At 56.1% G+C, this 12127-nt stretch overlaps 1 protein-coding gene across 1 annotated transcript in view; it reads left to right on the top strand.

Annotated features, from left to right (window-relative positions):
• The window catches only part of LOC144953142 (stAR-related lipid transfer protein 4-like), a 14294-nt gene extending 2653 nt beyond the window's left edge, over positions 1-11641 (top strand). The window contains exons 3-6 of the mRNA XM_078883708.1: positions 4205-4254; positions 6659-6785; positions 7742-7880; positions 10331-11641. Coding sequence (XP_078739834.1) covers positions 4205-4254; positions 6659-6785; positions 7742-7880; positions 10331-10686 — 672 coding nt within the window. The 3' untranslated portion in view covers positions 10687-11641. The remainder of the gene's footprint in view (positions 1-4204; positions 4255-6658; positions 6786-7741; positions 7881-10330) is intronic.
• Positions 11642-12127: the final 486 nt, after the last annotated feature.

Here is a 12127-nt window from a genome sequence, read left to right as displayed (position 1 = left end):
ACACCACCCACCCCATCACCAGTGACACTTCACGTGAGAACACCACCCACCCCCATCACCAGTGACACTTCACGCGAGAACACCACCCACCCCATCACCAGTGACACTTCACGTGAGAACACCACCCACCCCCATCACCAGTGACACTTCACGCGAGAACACCACCCACCCCATCACCAGTGACACTTCACGTGAGAACACCACCCACCCCATCACCAGTGACACTTCACGTGAGAACACCACCCACCCCCATCACCAGTGACACTTCACGTGAGAACACCACCCACCCCACATCACCAGTGACACTTCACGTGAGGACACCACCCACCCCCATCACCAGTGACACTTCACGTGAGAACACCACCCACCCCCATCACCAGTGACACTTCACGTGAGATCACCACCCACCCCCCATCACCAGTGACACATCACGTGAGAACACCACCCACCCCCATCACCAGTGACACTTCACGTGAGGACACCACCCCACCCATCACCACCAGTGACACTTCACGTGAGAACACCACCCCCCCCATCACCAGTGACACTTCACGTGAGAACACCACCCACCCCATCACCAGTGACACTTCACGTGAGAACACCACCCACCCCATCACCAGTGACACTTCACGTGAGAACACCACCCACCCCATCACCAGTGACACGTCACGTGAGAACACCACCCACCCCATCACCAGCGACACTTCACGTGAGAACACCACCCACCCCCATCACCAGTGACACTTCACGTGAGAACACCACCCACCACATCACCAGCGACACTTCACGTGAGAACACCACCCACCGCATCACCAGTGACACTTCACGTGAGAACACCACCCACCCCATCACCAGCGACACTTCACGTGAGAACACCACCCACCCCCATCACCAGTGACACTTCACGTGAGAACACCACCCACCACATCACCAGCGACACTTCACGTGAGAACACCACCCACCCCATCACCAGTGACACTTCACGTGAGAACACCACCCACCCCATCACCAGTGACACTTCACGTGAGAACACCATCCACCCCCATCATCAGTGACACTTCACGTGAGAACACCACCCACCCCCATCACCAGTGACACTTCACGTGAGAACACCACCCACCCCATCACCAGTGACACTTCACGTGAGAACACGACCCACCCCCATCACCAGTGACACTTCACGTGAGAACACCATCCACCCCATCACCAGTGACACTTCACGTGAGAACACCACCCACCCCCATCACCAGTGACACTTCACGTGAGAACACCACCCACCCCATCATCAGTGACACTTCACGTGAGAACACCACCCACCCCATCACCAGTGACACTTCACGTGAGAACACCACCCACCCCCATCACCAGTGACACTTCACGCGAGAACACCACCCACCCCCATCACCAGTGACACTTCACGCGAGAACACCACCCACCCCCATCACCAGTGACACTTCACGTGAGAACACCACCCACCCCCATCACCAGTGACACTTCACGCGAGAACACCACCCACCCCCATCACCAGTGACACTTCACGTGAGGACACCACCCACCCCATCACCAGTGACACTTCACGTGAGGACACCACCCACCCCATCACCAGTGACACTTCACGTGAGGACACCACCCACCCCATCACCAGTGACACTTCACGCGAGAACACCACCCACCCCCATCACCAGTGACACTTCACGTGAGGACACCACCCACCCCATCACCAGTGACACTTCACGTGAGGACACCACCCACCCCATCACCAGTGACACTTCACGTGAGGACACCACCCACCCCATCACCAGTGACACTTCACGTGAGGACACCACCCACCCCATCACCAGTGACACTTCACGTGAGGACACCACCCACCCCATCACCAGTGACACTTCACGTGAGGACACCACCCACCCCATCACCAGTGACACTTCACGTGAGGACACCACCCACCCCATCACCAGTGACACTTCACGCGAGAACACCACCCACCCCCATCACCAGTGACACTTCACGTGAGGACACCACCCACCCCATCACCAGTGACACTTCACGTGAGGACACCACCCACCCCATCACCAGTGACACTTCACGTGAGGACACCACCCACCCCATCACCAGTGACACTTCACGTGAGGACACCACCCACCCCATCACCAGTGACACTTCACGTGAGGACACCACCCACCCCATCACCAGTGACACTTCACGTGAGGACACCACCCACCCCATCACCAGTGACACTTCACGTGAGGACACCACCCACCCCATCACCAGTGACACTTCACGTGAGGACACCACCCACCCCATCACCAGTGACACTTCACGTGAGGACACCACCCACCCCATCACCAGTGACACTTCACGCGAGAACACCACCCACCCCCATCACCAGTGACACTTCTCGTGAGAACACCACCCACCCACATCACCAGTGACACTTCACGTGAGAACACCACCCACCCCATCCCCCCTTGAAAGATACTCCCTCTGAGGATGGCTGCTTGCGTTGTGGCCGAAACGTCGTGAGAATTGTATTTTATAATGTTTTATTTTTATTATTTTATTATTTCCCTTCTACGTGACGACTTTACCGAAAGAAACAAGAAGATAATATAAAGTAGTGTGTAGTGTATAGTGTAGTGTATAGTGTAGTGTATAGTAGTGTAGTGTATAGTGTAGTGTATAGTGTAGTGTAAAGTGTAGTGTAGTGTATAGTGTAGTGTATAGTGTAGTGTATAGTAGTGTAGTGTGTAGTGTAGTGTATAGTGTAGTGTAAAGTGTAGTGTAGTGTATAGTGTAGTGTATAGTGTAGCGTAAAGTGTAGTGTAGTGTGTAGTGTATAGTGTAGTGTAAAGTGTAGTGTAGTGTATAGTGTAGTGTATAGTGTAGTGTATAGTAGTGTAGTGTATAGTGTAGTGTATAGTGTAGTGTATAGTGTAGTGTATAGTAGTGTAGTGTATAGTAGTGTAGTATATAGTGTAGTGTATAGTAGTGTAGTATATAGTGTAGTGTATAGTAGTGTAGTGTATAGTGTAGTGTATAGTAGTGTAGTGTATAGTAGTGTAGTATATAGTGTAGTGTAAAGTAGTGTAGTATATAGTTTAGTGTAAAGTGTAGTGTATAGTAGTGTAGTGTATAGTGTAGTGTATAGTGTAGTGTAAAGTGTAGTGTATAGTAGTGTAGTGTATAGTAGTGTATAGTGTAGTGTATAGTGTAGTGTATAGTGTAGTGTATAGTAGTGTAGTGTATAGTGTAGTGTATAGTGTAGTGTAGTGTATAGTGTAGTGTGTAGTAGTGTAGTGTATAGTGTAGTGTGTAGTGTAGTGTATAGTGTAGTGTATAGTGTAGTGTATAGTAGTGTAGTGTATAGTAGTGTAGTGTAAAGTGTAGTGTAAAGTGTAGTGTAAAGTGTAGTGTAAAGTGTAGTGTATAGTAGTGTAGTGTATAGTGTAGTATATAGTGTAGTGTATAGTGTAGTGTATAGTGTAGTGTATAGTGTAGTGTATAGTGGTGTAGTGTATAGTAGTGTAGTGTATAGTGTAGTGTAGTGTATAGTGTAGTGTATAGTGTAGTGTATAGTAGTGTAGTGTATAGTGTAGTGTAAAGTGTAGTGTAAAGTGTAGTGTATAGTGTAGTGTAAAGTGTAGTGTATAGTAGTGTAGTGTATAGTGTAGTATATAGTGTAGTGTATAGTGTAGTGTATAGTGTAGTGTATAGTAGTGTAGTGTATAGTAGTGTAGTGTAAAGTGTAGTGTATAGTAGTATAGTGTAAAGTGTAGTGTATAGTGTAGTGTATAGTAGTGTAGTGTATAGTAGTGTAGTGTATAGTGTAGTGTATAGTGTAGTGTATAGTAGTGTAGTGTATACTGTAGTGTATAGTAGTGTAGTGTATAGTGTAGTGTATAGTAGTGTAGTGTATAGTGTAGTGTATAGTGTAGTGTATAGTAGTGTAGTGTATAGTAGTGTATAGTAGTGTAGTGTATAGTAGTGTAGTGTATAGTAGTGTATAGTGTAGTGTATAGTAGTGTATAGTAGTGTAGTGTATAGTAGTGTATAGTAGTGTAGTGTATAGTAGTGTAGTGTATAGTAGTGTAGTGTATAGTGTAGTGTATAGTAGTGTAGTGTATAGTGTAGTGTAAAGTGTAGTGACCCAGTCACCGCGACCGGCTCTCTGACCATCCGGCTCTGGCTGTGGTTTCCTCCGCAGAGCGATGTCAGCATCTGGCGACGACCATCGGAACACTTCCCAGGATACCTGTAAGCATCAGCCACACACCCAGCCACCCACCCTCCCACCCACCCACCCACTCACCCACCCACCCACTCACCCTCCCACCCACTCACCCACCCACCCACTCACCCACCCACCCACCCACTCACCCACCCACCCACTCACCCACCCACCCAGCCACCCACCCACCCAGCCACCCACTCACCCACCCACTCACTCACCCACCCACTCACCCACCCACCCAGCCACTCACCCACCCACTCACTCACCCACCCACCCAGCCACCCACCCACCCAGCCACCCACCCACCCACCCACCCAGCCACCCACCCACCCACCCAGCCACCCACCCACCCACCCAGCCACCCACCCACCCAGCCACCCACTCACCCACCCACCCACCCACTCACCCACCCACTCACCCACCCACCCAGCCACTCACCCACCCACTCACTCACCATGCCACCCACCCACCCAGCCACCCACCCACCCACTCACCCACCCACTCACCCACTCACCCACTCACCCACTCACACACCCACTCACCCTCCCACCCACTCACCCTCCCACCCACCCACCTAGCCACCCACCCACCCACTCACCCACCCACTCACCCACCCACCCACTCACCCACCCACTCACCCACCCACCCAGCCACCCAGTCACCCACCCACCCTCCCACCCACCCACTCACCCACCCACCCACCCACTCACCCACCCACTCACCCACCCACTCACCCACCCAGCCACCCACCCAGTCACCCACCCACCCACTCACCCACCCACTCACCCACCCACCCACTCACCCACCCACTCACTCACTCACTCACCCACCCAGTCACCCACCCACCCAGTCACCCACCCACCCACTCACCCACCCACCCACTCACCCACTCACCCACCCACTCACCCACCCACTCACCCACCCAGCCACCCACCCAGTCACCCAGCCACCCACCCACCCAGCCACCCACTCACCCTCCCACCCACTCACCCACCCACCCAGCCACCCACCCACCCAGCCACCCACCCACCCAGCCACCCACCCACCCAGCCACCCACCCAGCCACCCACCCACCCAGCCACCCACTCACCCACCCACCCACTCACCCACTCACCCACCCACTCACCCACCCACCCAGCCACTCACCCACCCACTCACCCACCCACTCACCCACTCACCCACTCACCCACCCACCCACCCACCATGCCACCCACCCACCCAGCCACCCACCCACCCACTCACCCACCCACCCACTCACCCACCCACTCACCCACTCACCCACCCACTCACCCTCCCACCCACTCACCCTCCCACCCACCCACCTAGCCACCCACCCACCCACTCACCCACCCACTCACCCACCCACTCACCCACCCAGCCACCCAGTCACCCACCCACCCACCCACCCTCCCACCCACCCACTCACCCACCCACCCACTCACCCACTCACCCACCCACTCACCCACCCACTCACCCACCCAGCCACCCACCCAGTCACCCAGTCACCCACCCACCCACTCACCCACCCACTCACCCACCCACCCACTCACCCACCCACTCACTCACTCACCCACCCAGTCACCCACCCACCCAGTCACCCACCCACCCACTCACCCTCCCACCCACTCACCCACTCACCCACCCACTCACCCACCCACTCACCCACCCAGCCACCCACCCAGTCACCCAGTCACCCACCCACCCACTCACCCACCCACTCACCCACCCACCCACTCACCCACCCACCCACCCAGTCACCCACCCACCCACCCACCCAGTCACCCACCCACCCACCCAGTCACCCACCCACCCACCCAGTCACCCACCCACTCACCCACCCACCCACTCACCCACCCACTCACCCACCCACCCAGCCACTCACCCACCCACTCACCCACCCACTCGCTCCACCCACTCACCCACCCACCCACCATGCCACCCACCCAGCCACCCACCCACCCACTCACCCACCCACTCACCCACTCACCCTCCCACCCACTCACCCTCCCACCCACTCACCCTCCCACCCACTCACCCTCCCACCCACCCACCCACCCACCACGCCACCCACCCACCCAGCCACCCACCCACCCACTCACCCACCCACTCACCCACCCACTCACTCACCCACCCACCCACCCAGCCACCCAGTCACCCACCCACCCTCCCACCCACCCACTCACCCACCCACCCACCCACCCACTCACCCACTCACCCACTCACCCACCCACCCACCCACCCACTCACCCACCCACTCACCCACCCAGCCACCCACCCAGTCACCCAGTCACCCACCCACCCACTCACCCACCCACCCACCCAGCCACCCACTCACCCACTCACCCACCCACCACCACTCGCAGCACTTTGCCCCGACGGTGTGTTGAAGAAGCCGAGGCTACCTGGGGGTCTTTGCCTGTTGCGCAGCTACAAGACGCTGGGACGGGTACCGGCGGTGCCGTCCGCCGTCGTCGAGATGATCCGTCCCGGGGATCTCCGCCGGCGCTGGGACAGCATCGTGACGGACATGGAGGTCACGGAGGTCGCGGGCCCGGTGAGTGACCCATAGACTCACACACATAGAGACCCATAGACTCACTCACACAGAGACTCACACAGAGACCCATAGACTCACCACACAGAGACCCACAGACTCACCACACAGAGACCCACAGACTCACCACACAGAGACCCACAGACTCACCACACAGAGACTCACAGACTCATCACACAGAGACCCACAGACTCACCACACAGAGACCCACAGACTCACCACACAGAGACCCACAGACTCACCACACAGAGACCCACAGACTCACCACACAGAGACCCACAGACTCACCACACAGAGACCCACAGACTCATCACACAGAGACCCACAGACTCACCACACAGAGACCCACAGACTCACCACACAGAGACCCACAGACTCACCACACAGAGACCCACAGACTCACCACACAGAGACCCACAGACTCACCACACAGAGACCCAGAGACTCACCACACAGAGACCCACAGACTCACCACACAGAGACCCACAGACTCATCACACAGAGACCCACAGACTCACCACACAGAGACCCACAGACTCACCACACAGAGACCCACAGACTCATCACACAGAGACCCACAGACTCACCACACAGAGACCCACAGACTCACCACACAGAGACCCACAGACTCACCACACAGAGACCCACAGACTCACACAGAGACCCACAGACTCACCACACAGAGACCCACAGACTCACCACACAGAGACCCATAGACTCACCACACAGAGACGCACAGACTCACACAGAGACTTCCACATTGGCATGAAGCTCCTTAATAGAGTTTCTGCTGCGGAACAGAATAACGATGATGACGATGTTGACGAAGTTGACGATGTTGACAATGAGGATGATGATGCTGATCACGATGTTGACGATGTTGACGTTGATGACGTTGATGTTGATGATGTTGATGACGATGATGACGATGATGTTGATGATGTTGATGACCGCAGGACACTTGCATCGCACGCTACACGACAGCCGGCCAACTGTGGAACACCATCGCCCCACGCGAGTTCGTGGACCTCTCTTACACCACCATGGACCTCCCCCGCACGCCACTCAACAGGAGTCACGGCTTTCTCACCTGCGGTATGCCCAGCGCTGGCACCACCAACACCACCAACACCACCAACAACACCAACACCATCAACACCACCATCAACATCACCACCATCAACACCACCACCATCAACACCAACATCACCACCATCAACACCACCACCATCAACACCACCATCATCAACACCAACACCATCAACACCAACATCACCACCATCAACACCACCATCATCAACACCAACACCACCAACAACACCAACACCATCAACACCACCATCAACAACAACACCATCAACAACACCACGACCACCACCGCCATCAACAGCACCACCACTACCACCAACACCACCACCAACACCACCATCAACAACACCACCACCGCCATCAACAACACCACCACCGCCATCAACAACACCATCAACAACACCACCATCAACAACACCACGACCACCACCGCCATCAACAGCACCACCACTACCACCAACACCACCACCAACACCACCATCAACAACACCACCACCGCCATCAACAACACCACCACCGCCATCAACAACACCACCACCGCCATCAACACCACCACCGCCATCAACACACCACCATCAACAACACGTCCATCAACACCACACCATCAACACCACCACCATCATCACACCACCATCAACAACACGACCATCAACACCACACCATCAACACCACTACGACCACCACCGCCAACAACAACAACAACCGTCATTTGCCACGACGTGGAGGTGATATCACCACGGCGCTCGTGCCAGGCTAGGTGCACGCTAAGGCCACATGAAGTTTCAAACGCCCGCTGGCAGGAGGTCACGGGGCAGACCCAGCAGGTGCTTTGGGTTGACTGAGATGACTGGCTGATGCACCACCTGTGCCCCCTACTGTGCCAACTTGCTGTTTTATCCGCCCGGCGCTCCGCTCGTTGTTGTGAGCGTCGCTCCTCCGCCCTCCGTTGTTGTTGGAGGGCGACTGCCTCCAACTGCCCAGTAGCGTCCTTCACGAGCCTCCTCCACTGAGGCCGATCTTGACACCGCTGGTACCGGCCATCGGCAAGTCCACTCAGCTCCACGTCCTCCTGTACCACATCATTCCATCTCCTCTCTAGCCCGTGCCGCGCCCGTTTAGCCCCCTCGATCTGGCCGATAAAAAGCTGTCTAGGCATGCGGTGGCTGGGCATGCGGGCTACATGGCCCAGCCAACGCAGCCTTGCCTGCCGGAGGAGCTCACCGATAGGACTTTGTCCAGATCTTTCAAGGATTTGTGAGCTCCTCACACAATCCAGCCTGCAGGTTAAACCCAGGATGGATCGTAGGCAGGGCCAGCCTGAATGTTTCTAACCGGTGAAGATGTTTCATTAGGGGGGTCCACGTTTCGCAAGCATAGAGAAGGGAGGGAATGACGGTGGTCGAGAAGACCTGAAGCTTCGTGTGGAGCGACAGACCAGGTAGCTTGTTGTTTAGCAGTCTCCTGCCCCGAGTAGAGGACTGTCCACCCCTCATGGTGGCAGGAGCCAAAGCCGGTCCACCGGACCTCCTGAATGCCACAGAGATCCAGGCGGTACCGGTCCAGCTCCCGACAGAGGAGTGGCAGCCTCTCCTCCGTAGTTACCATTTAGACATTCCACTTGGCCACTCAGTGGCTTTTTACCATTCATTGAGGAACTCCCAGGGTAGAGAACCAGTCTCCTGGCTCCGCCAAATGGGCTTTGGCCAGGAGACGTCATAGACGCCTGTCCCCCCGGGGTCTCCGGCACAAGCTTAGTTAGATGTTTAACACGTGTTTTTGTGGTCCTTGAATTAATGGTGGAGGGGTTTACCAGTGCCTCGCACCCATCCAGAGCCTCCATTGATCGCGGTGGTGGCTATAAGCGAATTTGGATTGGCCATTCCCCCCATGGCATTGATCAGCTCCACCTCAGCGTTACCCTCCGGCACAGACGAGGTGATAGGGTTTTTTTGCCGGACCACCAAAAACACCATCACCACCGTCACTACCACCACAACCACCGTCACTACCACCACAACCACCGCCACCAACACCACAATCACCACTGACACCACCAATACCATCACCACGAATACCACCAACACCACCAGCATCACCACCGCCACCAACACCACAATCACCGCCAACACCACCACCACCACAATCACCACCGCCACCAACACCACAATCACCACCACCAACACCACAATCAACACCACCACCAACACCACAATCAACACCACCACCAACACCACAATCACCACCAACACCACAATCACCACCACAACCACCACCAACACCACCAGCACATCTACGCAAACCCATCGTGTAAAGCGGTGCATGCAAATCAGATCTACTAATTCAGCCACAAATAACCAACATGCCAATTCGTGATGCCAATCAAACATGCAAATCTGACAATGCAAATCTCCCTTCCCACCCCCATCCCCCCCCCCCCCCCTGACTCGGGGTGCCAGGCGTTAGCGTCGATCTCCCCTCGACGCAGTCGTCAAAGCGGAGGCTTGTGCGCGGCTTCAACCACCCGTGCGGCTGGTTCTGCCGCGGTGCCGGTGATGGCGATGGTGGTGGTGCCGGTGATGGCGGTGATGGTGGTGGCGGTGGCGGTGGTGGCGGTGGCGGTGGTGGCGGTGCCGGTGGTGGTGGTGGTGGTGGCGGTGGTGGCGGTGATGGTGGCACCGTCTGCGAGCTGACTGGCTACGTGCACACCGACCTGCGAGGCCTCCTGCCGCGTGCCCTGGTGGACGCCGCGATGGCGTCGGCGCTCACCGGCTTCTACCGCGACCTGCGGAAGGCCTTGCGCCACCGAGGATGAGCGCGGCGACAGCGGCACAAGCACCACAAGCACCACAACCACCATCACTACCACCACAACCACCACCACAAGCACCGACACTACCATCACTACCACCGTCACTAGCACCACAAGCACTACCGCCACCGTCACTACCACCATCACTACCACCACAAGCACCACAACCACCGTCACTACCACCACAAGCACTACCGCCACCGTCGCTACCACCATCACTACCATCACCATCACTACCACCACAAGCACCACCACAAGCACCGATACTACCACCACTACCACCACCATCACTACCACCACCACCGTCACTACCACCACAACCACCATCACTACCATCACCACCACCGTCACTACCGCCACCGTCACTACCACCACCGTCACTACCACCACCGTCACTACCACCACCGTCACTACCACCACCGTCACTACCACTACCACCACAACCACCGTCACTACCACCACAACCACCGTCACTACCACCACAACCACCATCACTACCATCACCACCACCGTCACTACCGCCACCGTCACTACCACCACCGTCACTACCACCACCGTCACTACCACTACCACCACAACCACCGTCACTACCACCACAACCATCGTCACTACCACCACAACCACCATCACTACCACCACCGTCACTACCACCACAAGCACCACCACAAGCACCGATACTACCACCACTACCACCACCATCACTACCACCACCACCGTCACTACCACCACAACCACCATCACTACCATCACCACCACCGTCACTACCGCCACCGTCACTACCACCACCGTCACTACCACCACCGTCACTACCACCACCGTCACTACCACCACCGTCACTACCACCACCGTCACTACCACTACCACCACAACCACCGTCACTACCACCACAACCACCGTCACTACCACCACAACCATCGTCACTACCACCACAACCACCATCACTACCATCACCACCACCGTCACTACCGCCACCGTCACTACCACCACCGTCACTACCACCACCGTCACTACCACCACAACCACCATCACTACCATCACCACCACCGTCACTACCGCCACCGTCACTACCACCACCGTCACTACCACCACCGTCACTACCACCACCGTCACTACCACCACCGTCACTACCACCACCGTCACTACCACTACCACCACAACCACCGTCACTACCACCACAACCACCGTCACTACCACCACAACCATCGTCACTACCACCACAACCACCATCACTACCACCACCGTCACTACCACCACAACCACCACCGACACACAATCACCATCACCAAATCCACAACCACCAAATCCACATCCACCAACGCCATCAACATCACCACCACCACCGTCTCTGATAATGCTGCTGCGTCGATCGGTGTGACGACGATGTTGATGTTGACCATGTAGATGATGTCGATGTTGACCATGTAGATGATGTTGATGTTGACCA

This window comes from Lampetra fluviatilis, chromosome 72 (genome assembly GCF_964198595.1).
Source record: "Lampetra fluviatilis chromosome 72, kcLamFluv1.1, whole genome shotgun sequence".
Classification (NCBI taxonomy): Eukaryota; Metazoa; Chordata; class Hyperoartia; order Petromyzontiformes; family Petromyzontidae; genus Lampetra; species Lampetra fluviatilis.
This window is presented reverse-complemented; position numbering and strand designations above follow the sequence as displayed.